At 61.1% G+C, this 23,232-nt stretch overlaps 1 protein-coding gene across 2 annotated transcripts; it reads right to left on the bottom strand.

Annotated features, from left to right (window-relative positions):
* Positions 1-24: 24 nt before the first annotated feature.
* On the bottom strand, positions 25-18,583 carry PWWP2B (PWWP domain containing 2B). Of its 2 annotated transcripts, none has more exons than XM_080641250.1 (3): positions 18,365-18,583; positions 10,498-12,130; positions 25-681 (listed from the first exon to the last, which is right to left on the bottom strand). In XM_080641250.1, the coding sequence occupies exons 1-2, from the start codon at positions 18,487-18,489 to the stop codon at positions 10,516-10,518; spliced, it is 1,740 nt and encodes a 579-aa protein (XP_080497376.1). In that variant the 5' UTR covers positions 18,490-18,583; the 3' UTR covers positions 25-681; positions 10,498-10,515. The 2 variants fall into 2 exon arrangements, with proteins under 2 accessions (XP_080497376.1, XP_080497377.1); XM_080641251.1 differs by having other exon boundaries at positions 10,803-12,130.
* Between the last annotated feature and the right edge of the window lie 4,649 nt (positions 18,584-23,232).

The raw sequence follows: 23,232 nt of genomic DNA, 5'->3' as shown, positions 1-23,232 counted from the left end.
TTTTTTTCTTTCTTATTTCTTTTTGGTCTTTAAAGTGACAAAAGGGGGAAAGGAACACACTCTTACAAACAGCAGAGCGACATTTTGTCCTTTCTGCGGTCAAGTCTGTTATCAAAGTGACGGCCCTCATCGCCCCACATACGGGTACCTCCTGGCATCTCGGCGGTGGGGGCCCTGGAGCCTGTGCTGGGCGCCGGGTGGGACCCAAGCTCCGGGTGAGCGGGAAGGAGGAGGGTGGGTGTCCGCCCCTCTAGTGCACAGAGACCCTGCGAGGGCTGGAAGGACCCACACGTGCAATTGGTGTCCTGGAGCCTGCAGGGCGGCCCTGAGCTGACAGCCCTGCCCAGGAGGGGTGAGGCCGCGGGGTGGGTGGGGGGAAACGCAGGCGCGCGAGGGGGACCTGGACTCCCGCTGCTCCACAGCCAGAAAAGCGAACGTCGTCGGAGTCAGGAGAATACATTCAGCGCCAGGACCCGCGGCGCTCCTGCGGTTCTGTCCTTACAGCCAGACACACCTGCTCCTCTCAGGAAGCCCGGCGCCAGGCTGACCACCGCGGGCCTGGCCTGGTGCTGCACGCAGCCGGCCAGAAGGCACGCAGGGCCCCTCGGACGGAATGGGGGGCATGGAGGACACCCCCGAAGTCGGAAGCTCCAGAACGGCCATGCCCTCATCGTCGGTGACCTTGTGAGAAGCAGAAAGGGGCAGAGGTTACCAGGGGCCAAGTACTGGGTACAGGTCCCTTGGGGTCCAAGCACCAGGCCTGAGCGTCTACTGGGCATCTTCTCGGCCTCTCCCCAGCCCCCCTGCTCCCACGGGCCCTCACCATCTCAGAGTCCTGCCTCCCTGGGTGCCCTCAGCCGTCAGGCCACACAGTGCCTGCTGCTCCTGTCCTGGGCAAGGACCCGAGCCCCTCCCACTACCAGGGCCCCTAACTGTCCGAGGGAAGATGCAGGCTGCTGAGGCCTCGAGGGCCCGGACCTCAGGACTCGCCCTAAAGCCCGCAGCCCCCACCACACACACAGGGTGCTGAGGGGACGCTGCTGTTCTAGGTCCTTCCGGCTGCTCACGGCCGGGGTTTGGGGGAGCTAATGGCTGTGCACTTGGCCCGGGTTCATGGCTCAGAAGAACCCCAGTGCGTGACTGTCAGCGGGATTGTGGCCGGCATGTCCTATAGAATCACTCCCCCAAGTCAGGCCCCACCCTCCAGGCTCACCCTCCTGGCCTGGGGAAACTCCCCGGGTGGGGGAGGGGCACACCCGCAAATAGAAAATCCTTTTCCAGGGGACCGTGGGCTTCACCCAGCTTTTCACTGTGTCCCCACCTCCCATCTGACCACTGGCCTCTGGAAGGCCATCCCAGAGCGAGCAGACCTGGCCACAGGGACTACCCCTCCACTCCCCGCCCCCCACGTCCCCTCCTGAAAAGCAGCCTGGCCTTCGGAAAGGGAAAAGCATTCCCCACCCCCACTAGTCAGACGGTGGAGGAGGCATGGCAGGTCTGCAATGCCATGTGTGACCCAGGAGGTGCCTGGAGGGACAGAGAGGCAGGGGCCCAGGAAACAGGAAAGAGGGGGAGGGAGAGGCCAGGCAAGAGCAGCCTGGAGTCCACAGGGTCAGGCTCCAGGAACAGGAGGGGCCACCGATCCCGCTGCCCCGCCCCCCACCCCAGCAGGGGAGGAGTCTCCCGCCCACCCCTGACTGCCACTTCCCCAACACAAGAGGCAGAAGTGATCTGTGCAGGGCCCTGGCCCAGCCCCAAGATGAAGGCACCCGACTGTCCTGAGGCCCCCATGCAGGGCAGACGCCCATCCAGCCCGGTGGAGGGCCCTGGGTGTGAGTGAGAGAGGGTGACAGTGTGTGTGTGCCTGTCGGGGGCGGGATGGCCACTCTACCTGGCCTGTCCCAGTGCCCTGGCCAAGGCCTCAGGTCGGTGAGGAGCCAGGAGACAATCATGAAAGCCCGGCTGGTGTGGCTCAGCAGTGGAGCGTCATCAACCTCGGAACCAGGAGGTCACAGGTGGATTCCTGGTCAGGGCACATGCCAGGGTTGCGGACCCCATCCCCAGTGTGGGGCGTGCAGGAGGCAGCCCATGCATGATTCTCTCATCATTGATGTTTCTATCTCTCTCTCCCTCTCCCTTCCTCTCAGAAATCAATTAAAAGAAAAAGGATTATGAGAGATAACAAAGCAGCCTTAAGCCACTATGCTTTGGAGAAGTTTGTTCGCACGGTGATCACAGACTGAAACAAATACCTCACGTGTCTGCCGACATGAGAGTTCAATTTCTCTTAGAGGGCTGGGGACAAACAAGGGATAAAAACATAAAAACAGCCCTAGCCAGTTTGGCTCAGTGGATAGAGCGTCAGTCTGTGGACCAAAGGGTCCTGGGTTCAGTTCTGGTCAAGGGTATGTACCTTGGTTGCTGGCTCCTCCCCAGCCTAGACCCTGGTCAGGGCTTGTGTGGGAGGCAGCCAATTGACGTGTTTCTCTCACATCAGTGTTTCTGTCTTTCCCTCTCTCTTCCACTCTTCCTAAAAATCAATGGAAAAATATCCTCTGGTGAGGATTAAAACATATATATATATACATATACATATACATATATATATATATACATATATATACATATATATATATATATATACACACACACACACACAAACACATACATACACACTAATAAAAGAGAAAGATGCAAATTGACCTACCTTCGCGATGCCCACTAGCCAATCAGGAGTATGCAAATTAACCCAACAAAGATGGTGGGTTAATTTGCATACACAGGCACTGAGCGGCCGGGGGTGGGATGCTTGCGTCATCACCATGGCGACGACACAGGTGTTCCGCACTATCCCAGCCACTCCAGGCCTCTGGGCAGCGTGGGAAGGCGGAAAGGGGGCTCCGGGCCGGAGCAAAGGCAGTGCCAGCAGCCAGGGGAAGGAAGGCCCATTCTTGCACGAATCTTCGTGCATCAGGCCTCTAGTATATATTTTATATCTATATCTATATCTATATCTATATCTATATCTATATCTATATCTATACCTATATCTATATATATAAAAAGCAGCCACAGACTGAGGCCAGTCAGCTCTGCAGAGAACAGAGCTGAACAGAAGTAAAATATATTCATAATTACCCACATGGATAAGCTGCAATTTTTACTCTCACAGTGAATCTTGACGTAGCCAAACCTTATGCTTGTGTGCACGTGTGGCCAAGGAATACACGTTATAAGATTGCAAAAGTTTCAACTTCCACAGAAGAGTCTGTGAATAATGCCTAAATTGAAAAACCATGAAACAACGGACAGCAGAATAAGTGGATCCTTCGGGAACAAGGAGATAAATTCTCTCACCAGTTACTTTAAAATTTGAGCACATGTGACACTGATGCAAATAAGAATTAAGTGGAAAGAGATTCGTGAGAGAACATCTTGCCCTGCTGTGTGACGTGCAGTAGGAATCCAGGCCTTTCCCCTTCACATCTAATCAGCTCCAGGAGAGATGTGCAGAGAAACCCGAACAGCTTCCCACGCACTCAGCCGCGGCCCCAGGCTCTCCGGCACTGGCCCAGCACAGACGGGCCAGAACCCCAGGTCAGTCCCGTGTGCACCCCGCCCGCCCACCCATGCCTGGTCGGAGGCTCCAGGCACCACCCAGTGCCGAGGCAGGAGTGTAAGCCTAGAGCAGCCCTCCGTGGATGACCACCCAGGCCCCAAGTGGGGGCACACGGGAAGCCTGGGGGAGGAGGGACAAGGCACTAGGACAGGGTGGACAAGGGGGATGGCCCCTCCTTGAACTGTCACTGCCCATCCAGGCCCTAAGTCCACCATCTGGCTCCTGGGGCCCAGGATGACCTTGGGCTCGAGGCAGAGGGGCTGAGGACATTTCCTGCCAAGGTCAGTTGCTCTCAGCTCAGCCGACACGTACCCTCTCTCAGGCCTGGAGGGCAGATGTCTGTGATCCAGGGAAGGCCTGTCTCCAAAAGGCCTGAGGAGGGGATCCCATGAGGCCTGAGGCCTTGCAGGTCGGGGGCCCCACCTCAGCACTCACCCTGACAGCAGGCTGGCAACCTGGAGTGAGGTGCCCTGAGGTGCCCGGCCTCTGATAGCAACAGGTCTCCTTGCTCGCCTAGGCCCAACCACCCACTCTGCCCCAACCACACTCCTGAGCAGGGAGGGGGCTCGGTCCGGAGGCTGGAGCAAACATCGCCCCAACAGGCACCTGAGGGCAGGGTTTCTGCCTGACCCTGCATGGCAGCCCCTTCCTTGGCCAGGGGTCCAGGAGAAACTGCACTGGGTCTGGGAAGTGTGTTCTGGAAGAGAGACCCACCTGGGGGCACCTCAGGGCAGCGGATGAGGGTGATACCACTCCCCACGGATGCAGGGAACTGGATGGAGCCCCACCCATCCTCACCGCCACTGCCTCCACCCTAGGTGGACGAGGCCATGGCCATCACATCTGAGGACAGCAGGTTCCAAGTGACTAAAAGAAAGTCTGCGTGGGTCCTAACCTGTCACGCAAATTCATTCCTGCAAAACCATTTCCCCTCTGCCTTTTCATCTCTCAAATGGGAAAGCAGCTGTGAGAGCACAGTCTGGTCCCCCCAACAGGTGACAAACATCCAGGCAGGAGCCCAGCTGGGGACGACACCCACACTGGGCAGAGGTCTGGGCAGCCCCATCTCCGTGCATCCTCGTGCCGGATGGGGGATCCCCCCCAAACCTCCAGGATGGCCAGGAGCTGCATTTGTGATCTGGAGAGGAGGGGCCACTGGGCATCTGCACAGATCACAATGGGGTCACCGTCAGGGCTGCTGGCACAGGTGGCCCCCCCCCCACGGGAAGCTGCCACTGCCACTTGCCACCCACTTCCCATTGTTTTTTCAGGATCAAAGGCGACCAAGCTTGGCTGCATGAAACACACAGCCCGGGAGATCATTAAACTGCCAAGTCCCCCTCCATCAACAGGGCGGCCTTTGAAGATGTCGTTAAACATCCATCAGCAGAGACCCTCATGGGAAAAATACACATTGGCCAAATCAGCCCCTGGAAGAGGACAGCCTTGTCAGCCCCGCCCTCCCTGCCTGATGCAGCCGGCAGGGCGCTCTGGCGCGGCTGGGCCTCCCCGAGGACACAGTCTTCTTAGAAACCTAGAGACAAACCAGGAATTAGCCTGTGCTTTTCTCTTAACTGATGGGCCAGAAACGTCCCCCAGAATAGGATAGAAACTCTGCCCACTCACTTCCCTCCTACCTCCCTGGCCAGCCCAGGCACCCCGCCCCTTGTAATTACAGGAATTTCTGGGGGACCCTCTCTCTGGGAGAGAAAGTCCCTGTCCCTTGACCACAGCCAGCCTGGGCAGCCCCCGGGGTGCCCCTGCTATCCCTCCCACCCCGCCTGACCTGCAGATGGTGGAAAGGGCTGTGCTGGTGGCAGTTCAGAGAAAAGCTGTTTTTTCAGGGGCTCCCCAGGCCAGGAAGCAACCCAACTGCCCAGTGACACTTTCTCTTCCCCCCCACCCCCATCTGCAGGGGTCCCTCTGACCCCTCCATGACCATGGCCCCAAGGTTCTTCCTTCCCCGACAGTCGCCCTTACAAGGCTCAGTCCAGTCCTGGCAGGAGGCACCTCAACCCCTCATGTCCATGGAGATGGCACCACAACTAGCCTCCACCTGGGCCTGGGGAGCCACACACCTTACACAGCTCCCCACCACCCCCAGCCACCCCCAGGCTCCCAGCGGGGCCCTGCCTCCCATGCGCAGGGCCTGAGGCCCCGCCAGGCCGCCCCGCCCGCGTGTAGCGCTGACAGCCCCTTCCCCCTGTCTGTCCCTGTGGCCCAGCCCACCTCACAGGAGTAGTGCCCCCTCCAGGAGGGGCCCCATGGGCCAAGACCACCACCAGGGCACCCCCGAGGTGAAGCTGGCTGAGGCTGTGCTCCCCTCCCCCACGTCTCTAGCTGGGGCTGGTTGAGAAGATGGGGGTAACAGCAGGGGCTCCCCTGCCCCCACGAGGAGCCTGGGCTGCATGGACGTTGGGTGGGAAGGAGGGCGAGGCCAGCAGTGCACAGGGTCCTGGGATGGTGACCGGCCTGCTTCTCTCAATGCTTAAGACCAGAACTAACAAGGCCCGTTTCCCCAAACCACAGCGTTTCTGAAAGTGGTGACATCAGTGAGGTTTCTGAGCAAAGAAATGAGTAGCCGTGGTCCGAAGTGAGAACCACCAGGCCTCACTAGACAAGCAGAGCAAGGTGCTGGGGCCTGGCTCCCAGCTCCGCTGTCCTCAGGCAGAGGGTGTGTGCAGAGCCCCCAGGGAGCTGCCGAAGGCCCCCCAAACACAACCCTGGGAAATTGAAGGCACAGCCCCTCTCTCCACCCTGCAGAGGGTGGGGTGGCACTACACGGACTGAAATGAGCACAGGCTCAGGCCCGATTCACTGGTCGCCCTGGAAGGGGGTCGGGAACCAACTCAGACCCGCCCTGCCTTTCTGCAAGGCAGCATCTGAAGTTACGGGTAACCAGTGCCCCGCAGCACGGCTAAGCATGGCTGAGGCGGGCAACTTCAAAGAAGATGGGTCCCTAGCAGAGTGCTGCTGCCCCGTGGAAGGGTCCTGACCGAACGCGATGGCGCAGCACAGCACCGCTGACCGCCCCCCCTCCCCCCCCCGCAAGTGCCCTTGGACCTCTGACCCCATCGGGGGTGCAGACAGCAGCTGGGCCAGCGATGAGACTCTGAAGCAGGCAGTGGAGACCAGGAATCGATGAAGACCCCGGCAAAGCGTTCTTCTGTGAGGTCAGGCCCCTCAGCAGCAGGAAGGCCCTGGTGGGCAAGGTCAGCCCAAAGCCCCACCCCCTGGAACCTGGTCCCTAGGAGAGCAACTGCAAACATCCCGGGGAGACTAGCTGGGCGTTGCTGTGCCCCTGCCCCTGCTCCTGTGGCCCCCGCTGCACCCACCGGCCGCCCAGACCTCCCTGAGGCTGGCGGAGGCGGCAGGACGGTGTCGGGAGCCGCAGGTGGGATAGGGCCCGAGCCCCCGCAGCAGGCTCAGAATTACAGGCTTGGGTTTCCTTCTGGAACAAAATAATTACAACCTCCCAGAGGACCTGGGTTCCCTGGAAGCAATGTGGATGTCAGCTGGAATCCGTCTTCAGAAGCAGAAATACATTTGTATTCAGAGTTGGAAGAAAGGGGAGAGCTGGTTTTGGTCACGCCGCTCGAGGAGAAAACACGCCAAAAAAGTCAAAACCTGGAGACAGGAGCTAGGCGCTTCTGTCCTCGTCTGACCAGCAGCACCACATTCACACAGAATCTGTCACAGCCGGTCAGGAGGGACGGCCCCGCAGTAACACCGCCCGGTTCCCGGCTGATGGTTCTGATCTGTATCATCAATTCCCAGCAAAAACGGCCATTATGACGCCCGAGGACCCACATCTGGAGTGCACAGTCAACCTGCAGGGCCCCCGATCCTTCCGGAACAACGGGTCCCTCCCTCAGCACACAACCCGTCCACTTCACCACCACTGACCCCTCCCTGGGCCCAGACGGCTGTCTGTCGAAGAGGCTGGGGACTCTGAGCTGCGCCCCAGCCCCCGACGGAGCTGCGGAGTGGACGGCAGGGCGCAGTAGGTGTGTGTGTCCAGAGACATCAGGTCCAAACTGGAACCAGAATGCCACCTTCGGTGAAGGTGCTGCAGGTGTTAAAGACTCTGCGATGACCAGATTACTCAGGGGGCCTACAAATGCCGTCCCAGGGTCCTTATAGGAGAGAGTTTCAACCCTGCAGAGGAGGAGAGGCCAGGGATTGGGGTGACGTGGCCACCAGCCCAGGAACGCCTGGAGCCCCCCAGGAGCTAGAAGAATGCCGCCCCCCCCCCCCCCAAGCCTCTGCAGGAAGCATGGTCCAGCCGACACATTGATTTGGGGCTTCTGGCCTCCAGAACCATGAGAATTAATTTCTGCTGTTTCTAGACACCCAGCATGTGGTCACTTGTGACTGGCCACAGGAAGGTAAGACAGAGGATGAGGTTAGCCCCAAAGACACCTTTTGCCAGAGAAGTAGAAAATCCAGTGCTCAGAGCTGCCCACCTGAAGGCAGGCCAGGCAGGCTCTACTGTGAGAGCCCCAGAGAGTCCCCTGCCCGCCAGCAGCCCCGACGCTGGGGCAGGAAAGGAAGGAACTGGGCACTGGGTTCCATGGGAGGCTAGATGGCAGCCCTGCGGCCCGCCCAGCTCACACGGAACCTGTAAATTCCCCACTGGCCCGAGGAGCTGGGACCCTGGATGGCATTTCACCTGCCAGTTCAGGGAGGCACCAGGGCTCCCGGCCTTTGCCTCACCCATGGAAGCTCGCCTTCCCCAGGAAAAGGGGTTCCCAGTTTCCCTTTCAAGAGCTGGCCAGAGGGGCTGCCCCCACAAACAGCACTGCTGATGCTTCCAAACAAACTTCCCACCAGGAGGCCACTGTCCCCACGCAGAGAGGGAAACGGAGGCTCAGGGATGACAGCAAGTCAGCCACCTGGTGGGGACCTCCACTCACAGCCTAATCCTCAAACATGGGACCAAAGAGCCAATCCGGCAAAATCACTTTGTGCTTTGGGGCTAAAAGAACCCAGCAGACCAGGCTCCCAGAGCTGTGTTCACTGCTGGGGGGCACGGGCACGGGCACAGCCCCGCAATCCAGAGCCCAGAATGAGCCTCAGAAGAGGCCTGTTTGTGGGCACAGGCCCTCAGCAGGCAAACCTGCCCGGCAAGATTCTTCCTCCTGCTTCCTGACTAGCAGCCAGCCCTGAACCCACTGGGTGGCATTCTCCCAGCATGGGGGCTCCCTGAGCAGGGTCCCAGGGCCGAGAGCTGCACCTGGGCTGATGCTTTGTGGACTCACCGTCCCCTGTAACTGCTCACCACGACCTAGGACCTGAAGGTCACTCTAAGGACTGACCTACTCACCACTCCCTCAGTAACAGCTTGGGCTCACCTCCACGCCGGCCTCCAGGCCAGGCCAAAAGCAGGATGGACCTTGTGTGAGCAAAGGGGTGGGTCAGGGGTGACAAAGAGCACAGAGACAGACAAGATCCTGGGGATGGTCCCCAAGCCAACAGGATGTGGACACAGCCCAGGGATCCCCGCTGAGCCAAGCCACAGCAGGAAGAGTCCTAGGAAGCTGACCTGCAACCTTCCTCCTCAGTCAAGCCTGCCACCCTCCCCATGGGGAGCTCTCACATGAGACCTTCACTGGCTCAGTGTTGCCAGGCTGAGGCCATGCCCACACCCAACAGGAAGGCCCAGAACTGGCGGGAGATGTGCCTGGTTCGGGAGAGGAGAGGTTTGTGCCCAAGCTCCTGAGAGCAATTCAGGGTGGTAATCAGGCCTGATGCAAGAAGCAGGGGGGGAGACAGTGTGGGGACGAGTCCCTCAACATGGCTTCTACCCTGGATCCCCGCTGCACGAGGTGCAGCAGTGAGGTTTGCCAGGTGCCCCACAAACTCCTCCCCCAGCCATACGTTCGCTGGCCCGGCTGAGGCCTGATGGCTCATCACCTGGGAAACTGTGGCATAGACAGGTGGGTGAGCAGGCAGGCCAGGCCAGACAAGGTCATCTGAAGGTCACGAAGACGGAGGAAGAAGTAGAGGACTCCTCTTGTCCTCAGCAGTGCCAGTGGCCCCTGGACACACCCCATCACCCAGGCACCAGCTGGTGGAAGCCATCAGATGGGGACACGCCCAGCATCTCAGGGCCCAAGGGTGGCTCATGGCAGGTGGCCTCAGCCCCTTGGCCATGCATGTCCCGATACCCCACGTGATGACCACAGACATGCCATTGGTGATGCCTCCAACCCCACATGGTGACAGTCCCCAGCTCTAAAGTGCGTGGCCAGAGAGCCTGAAGGGAGAGACGGAGGGTGAGAGCCCACCTGGGGACAGGCCCCGGAGCCATTCCAGAAGCCTGAAGCACCCGGCCACCTGCAGACGGAGGAGAGTCTACCCTGGCACCAGGTGGAGGGGTGGGGCTACATCTGAGGGTAGGCAGCTCGATGACCTTGCTCCTTCCTGCCAAGTGGAGACCCCAGAATGGCACCTGACCTGCGTGGGAGCAGGAGGGAACAGGAAGGCGTGTTCCCTCCGAAAGGTGACAGAAGAGGAACCCCTCCCTGCACTCCCCCAATCAGTCAAAACCATCACCTTAAAAAAATGCACCCCGTTCTGCCAAAGGCTGGCAGAGGAAGGAACCCCTTTATGAGCATTTTGAAAAATAGTCACAAAACACCAATGAGCTCCGTTCTTTGAACAAGCCGCTGCCGGCCGTCTTCTGGGCTCTGCAAAGCTGGGAGACATGGCCAGCATGCAGGCAGGACGGCTTTCCAGACGGCCCCCCTCGGAGCAGTGAGGCAGATGGGGAGGAGACCTCCCCGCCCCCTGCAGGGCCCAGAGCAGAGGGACAGCAACTCAGATGCAAGCTGGGGATGGCCAGGAAGGAGGCCGCCCTCCGCGCACACACTCACCTGGTCAGGGAGCCCCAGTCATGTTTCAAACTGGGTTAAGAGCTCCCTGATCTCCGGGGCCACGTGTCGCGCGGCATTGGCGGCCTCTGTTATAGCTTTCCGATACATCCCCTTCTTCTTACGGTTAAATCTCAGTTTGAAAAATTCAGAGAAAGGGGAGAGTTTGGAAATGGACAAGAATGATGTCGTTGGAGAACCAAACCACGAGACTTTCGCTTCTTGCCAAGAGGGCTCCCCGTCCTCCTTCTGGCTAAGATTGATGTCAAGGACACGTGCTGGCCACCAAGGAAAACCATGAATCTTACCCCACACGATGTCCCCCACGGCCACGGTCCTTCCATCCTCGGTAACGCACTTGGAGATGCTCTGCGTGTGCAGCCTGACTGTCAGGGGCGGAACCGTCTGCCCCGCACGCTTGGACGTGGACGGCACAGACACCCCATCGCCAGAGGAAAGGTCACATGTGTCTGGCGACGTGACTTCTGAGCTGGACGATTTGGACTCGTCCAGGCTGTCGCTGCTCCACAGCGACTCCCGGGCATAGTCTGTTCTGCTCCCAGGGCAGCTGGCGAGAAAGGCCAGGCTATCACGCCCATGTTTACCCTGGGGACACATCTTGAAGTCATCGTCCTCCCCAGAACTTCCTGAAGACAGGTCCGCCAGGGCACCGTGGGCAGAGCCAGAGGCAGGGTGGGCAGGTGAGCTGGCCTGGGCACCTTGCCCACGGCCGTTGAGCTCCTCCACCAGCTCAGCCCTATAGACAGGCTCCTGCTCACCAGCGCCCAGGCGGTGGGGCTTCAGGCGGATCTTGGGGGGCGGCAGGTCGGCACTGGGGGGCACGGGCCGTGTCAGCTTAAGCTTCGGAATGGAGGCGGAGGGCCCGTCAGGTGGCCTGTCCCGAGCCACCTCGGGGTCCGGGGCACCCTGCAGGGCCTGCGGGGGGCAGAAGGGCTCCAGGGAGCCGTGCACGCGGGACGGGATCTCCACCACCTCGCCCTTGCCCTGAGGTGTGCTGTAGGAGATCTTGATGGCCGGGCTCCGTGGGACCCGAGCCTGGTCCTCCTCCCGCCTCTCCCTCTTGCTTCTCCTGGTGGTGGCTGAGGCCGCGGTGTCACCCCCGCCATCGGGGTCCTCGTGTTTGCGGAGCTCCCTGTCTGGGTCGGAGCCACTGCCCAGTCTCCTGCGAGGCCGGGGGGTGGCCGGGGGCACGGGGCCAGCCTCCGGGGGGCTCAGGGTGCTCTTGCACTTCTCACAGAGGACCCGCCGTGGCCGCAGGCAGATGGGGCTCAGGGCCAGCCGGCCAGGGTCACGGTTGCGGGACAGGCGTCTTTTTGTCCTCTTGATTGTCCGGGGGGGCGGCTGTGGCACCCACTGCTGGTAGGTGTTCCTCAGCCAGAGTGGGGGCGGGAAGGGGGCGCCTTCAAAATATGGCGGGAAGGGGGGCAGGCTTCCAGCGGGCAGCGGCGGCACCAGGGGCGGGGGCGGCTCAGGGCAGGAAGGCGGCGGGGGGCCTGTTCCCAGCTGCATTGCCTCTGGGTCCCCCTCTGTGGCAGCTGGGTCCTGGCAGCCATTGACAGGGGTGTCCTCGGCCTGGGGCAGTGGAGTGGATGGGGGCAGGCCGAAGAGGCCGGACCTGGCAGGGGGAGACAGAAAGAACAATCAGGATGGTGATGGGCCCCCCGCCTCACCCCCAGGCTCTGCAGGATTGGGTGCTCACACCTTCACCTGGGACTCCCACCAGTGTGCTGGGGGCCCTCTGCCTCCCGGATGAAGGTGTGAGCTCATGAAGTCACGAGACTAGCATCAAGGCCACTGAATGCCCACATCTCAGTTCCTGGCAACAAGGGGCAATGTGGGATCAAAGCTGGAGATCCCCAGGACCCAGTGCCCGAGGATCTGGGACGTAGCCGGGGCCAGCCTGCGGGGGGCCAGCGTCAGAGCCAGTGGCTCCTTGCTCACAGCCCTCGACTGCTCCCTCTTCTCGCAGGGGGAAGATCCCCAGTCCCAGGGCTCAGCACAGCCATAGGACACTATGATGAGTGTCTGGGGGTGTTGGCCGTAGCTACAGCCTCTGAGGACAGGAGTCAGCCACCAAGCCAGAGCCCTGGACCTGGGAGTGACCCACTCCATCCTGAATGCTGAGGGGCCCAACTGTTTCCAATGCCCTCAGATGAGGGTATCATCCATGCTACCCTTGCCCACAACCATCTGGAAGGACCCCTCCGGCCTGGCACCCGCAGGCCCTTCCATCAGGGTCCCCAGCTCCAGCACAGGAAGCAGCCAGAACCAACAAGGTCACATGACCTGGGAAAGTGGACCCGAGAAGGCAGGAGGCTCACCTCCTACGAGGACCCTCAGCTGAGGCTCCCCGGCAGGGCCAGCCGGGCCTGCTATCTCCCCAGGAGCACTGAGCCAGGCACCTTGAGTAGCTTCAGGGGTTTGCTGTTGAAAGCGGAGTTGTTGGGGGGGGGGCAGTGTGCCTTCTAGAGCACAGGGTCACCCCCAGGCCGGACTGTTCCACCATTCTGGAGGCCTGAGTGCTGTGATGGTCAGGAGTCACATCTGATTCAGAGCTATTTATGGTGCAGCCTGGATACACCTACATTGTTGCAAACAGTGACAAGCAAGCCCCAATAGTCCACACCTCCCTTCCCCGCGAACACACATCACTTTGAAACAAATGTGACTTAAAGGCTGCTTTAGCTAAAAGCTGTTATTGTTAAGCACAAAAATAGACTTTTAGCCAAGTTATAAGTAACCCGGTTTGGAATGTGGCATCTTTACCTTCCGTTCCGAATTTAAGCAGAGAGAAGGAAAGACAAATGACCTTGCTGCTTCCCAATCTACAGATGTTCTCCATTGACTGGTCTCCCAAATCTAGGGGTGCTAAGAGGGGCTGACCATGCATGACGTCACCATCTCCTGCATGTCGGATGGCTCACCCGACCCTCAGACGGGGACATGAACAGGCCAGGAGCAAGGTGCAGGCTACGCCAGAAACATAGAACTCGGAGCCATGACAAGGCCGCGTGAAGCAGGCCAAGTGCGTGACCCCGGGGCTGTCCCCTCCCCCATGGTCCTTACTGTCACAATGCTGAGGACATGAACTTGGAGGACACGTCTGCCCTCTGAACACTGCCCAGTTTGTGTCTAATTCAAGACTACTGCTAAAGCCTGGGAATCAAAACACACTTTTAATTTTCTTATTTTTCCTGTCAATCCAGGGGGTCCATAGTCTGGGGGATCCACAGACCAGGGGTCCACCACATACCTCTGAATTGGAGGGTTGTTCCCAAGGCCTCCCCCAAAGCCCACTTCCTGCCCCCCTTTTACAGGCATTCGGACCATGATCTGGGGTCCGACACCCTCCTCTTCATCGGCATCCTCACTATGCCACTCTCCCAGGCTCCTGTGCTGTCACCCCACTCAGACCCAGCCCACACCCCCTCCTTGGCCTCCACTTCCTACCTGCCCCCAACCCCTTGGCCTGTACCCCACACCATCTGCCTGCGCTGGAGCAGAGCCCTCCTCGGCAGGACCCATGCACAGACTGCGCCCTGGGCCAGCCAGCTCAGGGTGCGAGGCTCCTGGGTGACCTCTCTCCACATACAGACTGCGGAGTGGGGTGTAGGGCAAGTGGCCTCATCTCTCAAGTCCCCACAGCTTCAGTCCAGGGAGGTTTTTGCTGGCCCTTTTCGGTATATGCCCCTCAGGGGGGACCTTGCATGTTTAGGATAGACACAGGGCCCTTGGCCAGAGCCCTCAGTGTGGGCCCCTGGGTGGGCTAGTCTGCACCCACCAGGCGCAGGCCAGAGTGGCAGCCGAACCCTCCCTGCCTGGCTCACCAAATTGGGAAGCAGCTTCCGTGAATGGTGCCCAGGGCCAGGGAACAGATGTGCCCCTGCCCTCCCTGGTGAGTGCGCCCCTCAGCCCAGAGCTGTGGCCGGGGGGTCGGGGGGCGCCTTCCAGACAGCAGTGCAGCCCTGTGGAAGGGCCCCGCTGCCGACAGGGAAGGCCCCGTGACTCTGGCATGACAAGCAGCCATACTTCCTTCCCGGAGCTGCTGCCCTGCCCAGGCCACACCCACCACTGCCTGGTGGGTAAACAGCGGCCGGCCGGTGGGGCAGGATGGCTCAGTCCCTGGCTGCGGATCCCAGAGTGGGTGCCCCGGGCTGCTGGGCTCCAGCTCCCAAACCCTTTCAATAGCCCCATGAGGTGCACGTCTTCACCGCCACCCTCGTTTATGGACAGGGGAGTGAGGCTCAGAGAGGCGAGAGCCAGGCGGGCCTGTGCTCACAGCCCAGCTCTGCTGCCTCCAGGCCCCTCTCTCCCGAAGGACCTCAGCAGCCTGGCCCCAGAAGGAAGACCTTTACTGCACCCTGGGGCACCAGGCATGGCACCACTGTGGGTTAGGGCTCACCCACAGGGCCCGGCCCTTCCCACAGGGCTGTGCCCACACTGTCCTGTGCCCAGGACAGAGGCTCTGGCCAGGCCGGCAGTGCCCCACAGGGAATAGATACCAGGCCTGCTGTAGCATGGGGGCCTCTGGGTCCCCCTCTGTTCAGGAAATCGGGAAAACAGGTTGCGGGGGAAGTCACAGTCTGGACACCAGAGTAGCCCCTTGTCCTGGGCCACACAGGGGAGCCCCTCCCCCAGGGTCACCAGGGACAGCCATAGGACCAGGTGGTCACAGCTGGCCCCAGAGTCCTGGACTAAAAGGTTTAATAACCATCAGCATCATTTCAAGAAAATTCAGCTGACTACATCCTCTCTAAGCCCGAGGACTCCCCCAGCAGCACGAGGCTAGGCCCCAGTCCACACCCCTTGCCACCTGCTGGCATAAGCTCCGGAGATCAGGTCCCCTTGAGTGGCACCTGCCCGTTGGCTGTAGGTCATGCCACCCTATGACACACGGGACACCTCACTCTCCGTCCATCTAGCTCCCCAGGGCAGGGAGGGTGCACGCAGTGTGCTCTGGACCAGGTATCCGTCCAGTGAATTGTCTCGGGAGCAGCCAGCAGTGGCCAAGTCTCCATTGTGGACAGTGGGTGTGCCCAGCATGGAGTGGGTGCTTTCCTGCCCAGAGACTGTTGGCTGGTTGAGCCTCCAGAAGCCTGGGTCCCAACCCCCTAGGGTGGAGTATGGGTCACAAAGGCCTGAACCCCAACCTTCCCAGCAGAGGGCCCAAGAGTCTTGCATGGTAATGGCTCCCTGGGGAAGTTTGAGCAACACCAGCTTGGAGGTCAAGGCTGGAGGCTCTGGGCTGGCCAGGCCGGGCAAGCAGCTGGTCCTCAAACCCATGGTCTGTGAGACCATCCCTTCACCGCTGTGAGCCTCTGCTGTCCTTGGGCCACCCCACTTGAGATCCTCAACTAGAGGTGTACTCCCAAACCACCCATAAAATGCCCACAGCACCCTGCACCCAGCCTGGAGAGTCGGAGCAGGGCAGGTCTGGGCCCCCTGCATCATGACGGTGCCTGCGGAGACGCGGGGAGGACCATTCTCGGTAGTCTGCCTGGGACAGCCCACTTCCTGGCACACAGCAGGTGCACAATGAATGTATGTGAACCCATGAGCTGGCGGGCTCTCTGAGCCACTGGGGCTCTTGGTTAAAATCACACAGCAGCTGGGCAGCAAGTTTCAAACTCAGATGGACGATGGACAGGTGGAGGCGCTCCGCACGCGGCCCACCTCTGCACCTGCTGAGACTCGCCTGGACTGCCCGCTACGCTCCCCTCTGCCAACCTTCAGGGAAGAGAACCAACCTCCCAGGGCCCTACGGGAGGGACCCACCTCCCAAACGCCAACCATTAACACTGGCTGCTGGGCCCCCCTACAGGAGGGAGACCAGGAATTTGTGGGAATGGCCCCATCCCAGGGGATGGCCCCATTCCAGCAGACACTTGGGTTAGCTACTGCACAGGGCCCCCAGGTCTGCACGGGAACCCAGGAAGCTGCCAATACATGGCAGTAGTGAGGGATGCATGCTCATCAGTGCTCACACCCAGCCCTGCCACCGTCACATCCTGACACGGAGAAGGAACTGGCACCAGGGAAGTCAGGTGGGTGCTGTGGACGCTGAGGCCCAAGGTCAGACCCCCACTGTCTGAATCACCCAGGCCAGGGTGTCAGCTGCCTCTGGACCCTGCCCGACAGGAGGCTGTAAACATGAGCGTGCAATCATAATATTACGGGCAGAGAAGTGGAATCAGGTGAACCAGGGAGCTAGCAGAGGAGGCCAGGGTGGGCAGGAGGCAGAGCAGTGGCACTGGTCTAGGACCAAGCCTCGGAGGGCGGAAGGGCCAGGAGGTCAGGTTCACCTTCAGATCCTCCACAAGGACAGGGCGGGGCAGGGGGCAACACAGTCAGAAAGAGTCCCCGCTGAGCAGAGCTGTGTCCACTGAGGCCCAGCTCCTGGTTCTGTGGGCAGCTCTGGTTACAGCCCAACGTGGCTGCAGGAGGGTTGACGCCCACATGTCCTACAGCTGCCAGATCCCAGCAGGGCCTGCTTCCTTCCCAGAGTCAGTGGGGAAGGGGGTGGGGAAGTGTGGATCTACAACCCAAGTTAGCCACAGGCCTCAGGGAGGGTGCCTGCCGCCTCTGCAGACATCCCCAGCTATGAGTCAGGGGGGCCCCCAGAGCCTTCCGTATCCAGTCAGGGAGCCCAGATAATGGGGTGGGGGAACCTTTGCTTCAAGTGCCCCTCTCCAAGGAGGCAAGGCCGTGCAGCCCTGCACAGACCCAGGAGCAGGGACGGGTCCAGGCCTGCAGGCCTGCCCGAGGGAGGAAGTGGTGGCCATCCGTGGCAGGGGACGCCCCAGGGCACAGGCTTGGCAGCTTGCAGGTGGCTAGGCTGCAAGCCCCCAAGTGTCACTTGGTTCCACTGAGCTCTCCGTGGTAGCCAACTCCGAGCAAGACAATAGTCACCGGGAGGCCTTATGTTAAGTCATGTGACTCGTGCATAAATGGCTTCTGGCACATCTAATGAGAGATAATGCCAGCAGGGTGACTGTGGAAGAGTGACGGTCACATCCACCCCACGGGAACAAAACCCGGCTCCACCCAGGGGAAAGTCTGGCATCTGCGAGGACAGCGGCTCCTCGACCCACACTCAAAATAAGGCCCAGCAGGAGTGCCCAGACCTCAGTGCCGGGTGCATGCCTCATCACTTATCTGCCGACAGCTCACCACCATGTGACACTGTATCCAGGAGACTCCCGCAGCAGGAGGCCCTGCAGCACACAGGTGCGCGTCTCCGCAAGGACCTGCCCCAGGCCTGCGGGGGACCCTGCTCCGGAGAAACCGTATCTTCAACTGGTACCTTCCCTCCTGCACCGCAGGGGGCTCCCCTCCCCACCCCCATGGTGTTTTCGAATGCCACCCCTGGACCTGAATGCTGGTCACCCATCTAAACCTCAGCCTCAGTCGCTCTGAGGAGCCTCGGGCGCTGTGACATCACAGGGCAGCACCAGTTGTGAGTAACTGACAGGGCAAGTCCTGCGCATCTGAACCCACTCCCCCCACCCCCAACGGATGACAATTCCCAAAACAGCTGAATTCAACAGTGCGTCTAACAAAGAAAAGTGCGTTAATTATGGCAGGCGCACGGAGTTCCGGCCCGGGCGCGGGGACTCAGCTCCACGCCCCACGCCCCACGCCCAGGCCCCACCCGCCCCCGGCCCGAAAAGTAGCAAGGACTTTGAGAGCCACTTTCGCCCCTGAGTGACAGCGGCCCGAAGCCCGGGCTGGAGAAACCGAAAGCAGGCGCCAGCGCTGCCCTGGACCCGGGTCCGGCTCTGGGCGGAGGGTGGGGAGTCTCGAGGGAATTCCTGGGGTGTCCAGGGCCCGCGCCCCCCGCCGCGCTCACTTTTTCGTGCAGTCCAGCAGGATCCCGGCGAAGCGGCGCTGACCGCAGCTCACAGTGACCAGCAGCGCGCCATTGACGACCTGCTCCACCCGCACGGGCAGCCGGCAGCCGGCGCGCGGCTCCATGCTCCCGCGTCCCGGCCGCCCCGCCTGCCCGCCGCCGCCGCCGCCGGGTCAGCCCGCGCGTGACGCCGCCGGCCGCCTGACGTCACAAAGCCCCGCTCGGCCGGCCACCGCGCGCGGGCCGGGGGCGCGGAGGGCGCGCGGGACACCCACCGGCGCCCCTGTCCCGGAACCCGGCTCCTACAGACGCACGCGGGGCCGAGCTGCCTCCGGAGCTGGGTGGGCGTGAAGACGCACTGCGCAGCTCCCGGGATGGGGCAGGGTTTGCGCCCGGCCCCTGGGTACGCTGGCCGCGAGCGTCCGACGAAAGGGTCCGGGAGCTGGAGCCGAGGGGCGGCGGGGGACGTTCCCCGGCCCTGCTCCAGGGCCCCTCCCCCACCCCTGCCCGGGGCCTTCCGGGGCACCTCCCCTCCCGACCCAGGTCTCCTCCTCTCCTTTCCGCCCCCCAATCCCTGTTCTCCGGTCCCCCGCCTCCGGGTCTGGCGCCCAGTGGCCACCCTGCACTGCGGGGAGGAAGTCCCGGCGGAGCGAGCAGGAAGCCGGTCGGGCGGGCCAAGAAGACGCGGGGCGCCGAAGGGACACCAGCAGGAGCGCCGCAGCGGCCGTCTCTCCCTGGCTCCACGGGGCATTTGGCGACTCCCGCGCCCTAGGCACCCTCCTGGGTTACGACGGGATGTGCCCCGGGCTCTGGGTTCCCTGTGCGCCCGGGGTGGCCCGCACCAGGTTAAGGGAGGGTGATCCAGTCTGCAAGTCTCAGTCGCGACCCTGCCGCCTGGATCGCCCGGAAACTGGGTTCCGTGCTACTCCACCGCGGCCGGAGAGGCCGGAGGGCCACGCGGCCAGTTCACAGTATGAAGGAACATTGCGAGGGAGAAAGGGGCTTCCCAGCGCGCGCAACCTGCCGGCTATGGGGAGTGGGGAGGTGGAGGCGCGGAGCGCACACCGGACCCCTAACTGCGTCCTGCTCCCGCGCGCCTTCCGCCCAGTGAAAGCTCTCGACTTGACCGAGCACTGGCGCTCGGAGCCCAGCCTGTTGCAGTGACCTTGCCCGGAACCCGGCCCGCCCCCTAAGCTGGGCTTGCTGAGCCTGACTGGGCAGCGGAGACTGGCCGGCAGCCGGTTGTCCTGACGACCCGGACGCCGCCCGCCGCCCGCCGCCAGACCCCGCCCCTCCAAGCCCCGCACCAGGCCCCTCCCAGCCCCGCCCTGCGTCATGGCCGCCACCCCTGGCGCCTCCTTGGACCCTAGGGCCACCTGGCTCTGCTCGTGCTCGCCCTCAGGCGACCGTGGGGCGCAGAGCTGTCCTCGAGGAGCCCGGGGCGGAGCCACGGAAGGCGACGGGGACCTCGCAGTGCATCAACGCCCCCAATTGTTCAGGGTTGGAGAATGAGGCCCAAAGAGCATCAGCCCAGCCCTAGGAGAGGTCCTAGCGCCGGTGTGGGAGGAGAGCAGAGGGGCTCAGGTATCTGAGTCCGCCACCTCTCCGTGGTCAGCCAACCCCTCCCTGTGACAGCTCAGCCCCCGGAGGGGCATGACTGCTATCTGCACCCACAGGCCTTTGCAGTCCCCCCTCCCACCTGGGTGGAGCTGACATTGGAGCAAAGAGGCCAGGGAACAGGGACCCCTGCTGGCACTGGAAAGGGAGACTGGCCAGAGGCTGGCCACCAGCTCAGCATAGGTACCCAAGGGCCTCCAGGTGCCTGCTGCACACTGCCCTTCCTGGACACTGGGGGCAGACAGCCCCGTGGACCAGGGAGCCAGGGTTTGAGTCAGCCCCGGGCTGGTGGGGATATCACCGGTAGGGGTGTGATCACCGGTAGGGGTGTGTCAGTGTGTGCACAGGGGAGCTGTGTGTGGATGGGGGTGGGGTGTCAGGAAAGAGTGCCCGGGAGGGGTGATGCTTGAGCAAGCAGACGTCCACCCAGAGGGAGAAGGGGCCCCACATGACAGGCTGGGCAGCTAGACACGGGGCTAAAATGGGGGATGCACAGAAGGGGACCCTCTGAATGGTACCCAGTGTTGTGAGGAATGGGGCTTCCTGGGTAACTCCCAGGTGTTCATGGAGGAGGTAGGTGCAACAGATACATTTGAAGACAGGCTGGAGGGGAGCCTGATGGGACAGTGGGTAAGTGTTGGCGGACACAGAGCTGAGAAGGGGGAGGGCAAGTGAGAAGGGTGCCCCGCCTCAGCCCCATTTGTGTTGTGTACTTTTTAAGTGAACTTGGAAGCCATTTTACAAACCTGTCTCTACAAGGTAGAAACTTTAAAAGGGACAACAGGTAGACTTGAAGTTTAAAGGTGGCTGTTTGGGGCCCCACCTGGCAGACCCGCCCACCCACCTGCTCCCTACTAGCTCCCCACCCTACTCTTGTTTCAAGAAGGGGGTAGGAGCTTCCAGAGCCCCTGATGAAAGTGCTGGTGTTTTTTGCAGGAACCTGGTCAGCTCAGGGGTCCTGACCCACATATGCCCCTTCCTTTCTGACCCAGTACTCCCTCCTCTAGTGTCCCCCCTCAAGGGCCAGCCCTGTGCATGGCGGTGAGTGACAGTGTGCTGGTCCCTGGAAAGAACATTCCCAGAACCTAGAGCCATGGGTGGCTGCCCATTGGGACTACGGAGGGGCTGCAGAGTGACCCCAGGCTGCGGGGAAACAAGGCCAGGAGCCTCTCCCCAGGCCTTTGGACTTCGCTCCTAAAGCCTTTACACCCTGCTGTGGGCTCCATAGCCACCGTCAGGCCTACCTAGCACCTGGCCCTGGGCCTGGCCAGCCCCAAGCACTGGTTAGATGGGCAGGGTGGTGGCATGGAGGGGGACAGACGACCACCCAGAACCACCCCTGGTGCTGCGTTGGGTGACCATGAGCTAGCAGGAGGGGCAGCAGGCGTGCTTTAGGCAGGGGGTGACCTGTGTCCACCTCCCCTCAGGGTCCTGGTCTCTGTGCTGGTCCGTGGAGGGGCTCCAGGACTCACGGCACAGGAGCCTGGCCTCACTGGCCCTGACCCCTCTAGTATTTCAGGAAACCTTCTCCAAGTCCCAGCTCTTGTGGCCCACCTCCTCGCCCCTGCATCCACAGGAGAGCCTGCTGAGCCCTGTCCAGCACTGACCTTTCAACTGGTACATAATTATGCCTTTGTTCTCTCTCATTCTGTCTCACCTACGAGATGAGACTCATGGGAACTTCCCATGGCTAGAATGAAAGCTGCCAGTCACCTGGCCAGGTGGCTGGTGTCTTCCACCCCCATAGCCCCCTCCCTCACATACCTGGGCCTGTTCCCACTTCCTCTTACTGGAGCTCGCCTGGGCTGGCCCAGTGGGCAGGCCATTTGCAGCCCAACCAGGTGCTTCTGAGATGGAACCAAAGCTGCCTGGTCCAAGGGCCAGAGCCATGGGTCAGAGACCATGGATCTACCCAGAGCCAGTACCCAGAGGCCACAGGTATGAGGGCCAAGATGGGCCCTATTGCTTGGACCCAGGCCATCTCACAGCAGGTCTCATGCTGGGAGGGAGAGGACAAGATGAGGCCCTTGAGAACTAGGGCTTGATTAGCATCCATTACCATCTGTTAGCACCCATCCTAGGCCCAGGGCAGAGTGGGATGCATGAGCCAACCAGGCTTCTCTCCCAGACATCACCATCACCACCATCACCACCACCACCACCACCCTCATCACCACCACCATCACCACCACCACCACCATCACCATCATCACCATCACATCACCATCACCACCACCACCATCACCACCACCACCACCACCCTCATCACCACCACCATCACCACCACCACCATCACCACCACCATCACCACCACCACCACCATCACCACCATCACCATCACATCACCATCACCACCACCACCATCACCACCACCACCACCACCCTCATCACCACCACCATCACCACCACCACCACCACCACCACCATCACCATCACATCACCATCACCACCACCACCATCACCACCACCACCACCACCCTCATCACCACCACCATCACCATCACCACCACCACCACCATCACCACCACCACCACCACATCACCATCACCACCACCACCACCACCATCATCATCACCATCACATCACCATCACCACCACCACCATCACCACCACCATTACCATCATCATCACATCACCACCACCACCATCACCACCACCATCACCATCATCATCATATCACCATCACCACCACCAACATTACCATCATCATCACATCATCATCACCACCACCACCACCATCATCACCACCAACATTACCATCATCATCACATCACCATCACCACCACCATCACAGTTCTCCCCTGTAGCTGGTCCAGCAATGGAATCCTCAGACTTGGGGCCATGGTCAGGGCTGGGCTGCGGCGGCAAATGTGCCACATCCCTGTGCAGCACCGCCCCACCGGTATTTCACCTGGGCCCGTGGAATTGCTCAAAGGCCCTGGTAGGTGGCGGTACCTCCTGGAAAGCTTTCCCACCCACCCCATAACGGGTGCCTTTCTGAGTCCCGTGAGTGGGGCGGTGCTCTGCAGTGGCCCTGAATCCCCATCAGGCCCAGATCCAAGAGTCCTGTGTTTGCAGGCATCTGAGCAAGAACATTTTTAGGGTGGGGCATCTCTTTCCCAAATAATTGCTTTAGTTTCAAAACAGTTGATCTGTGGTCCTTATTCTGAGCCAGCTGGCTGCTGCTTAAGTCTCTTCTCTGGGACTAGGAACCCAATTGCAGAGCACCCCAAGCTGTGGCGGGCCATTGA

The sequence above is a fragment of the Plecotus auritus genome (assembly GCF_963455305.1).
Source record: "Plecotus auritus genome assembly, chromosome: 9".
Classification (NCBI taxonomy): domain Eukaryota; kingdom Metazoa; phylum Chordata; class Mammalia; order Chiroptera; family Vespertilionidae; genus Plecotus; species Plecotus auritus.
This window is presented reverse-complemented; position numbering and strand designations above follow the sequence as displayed.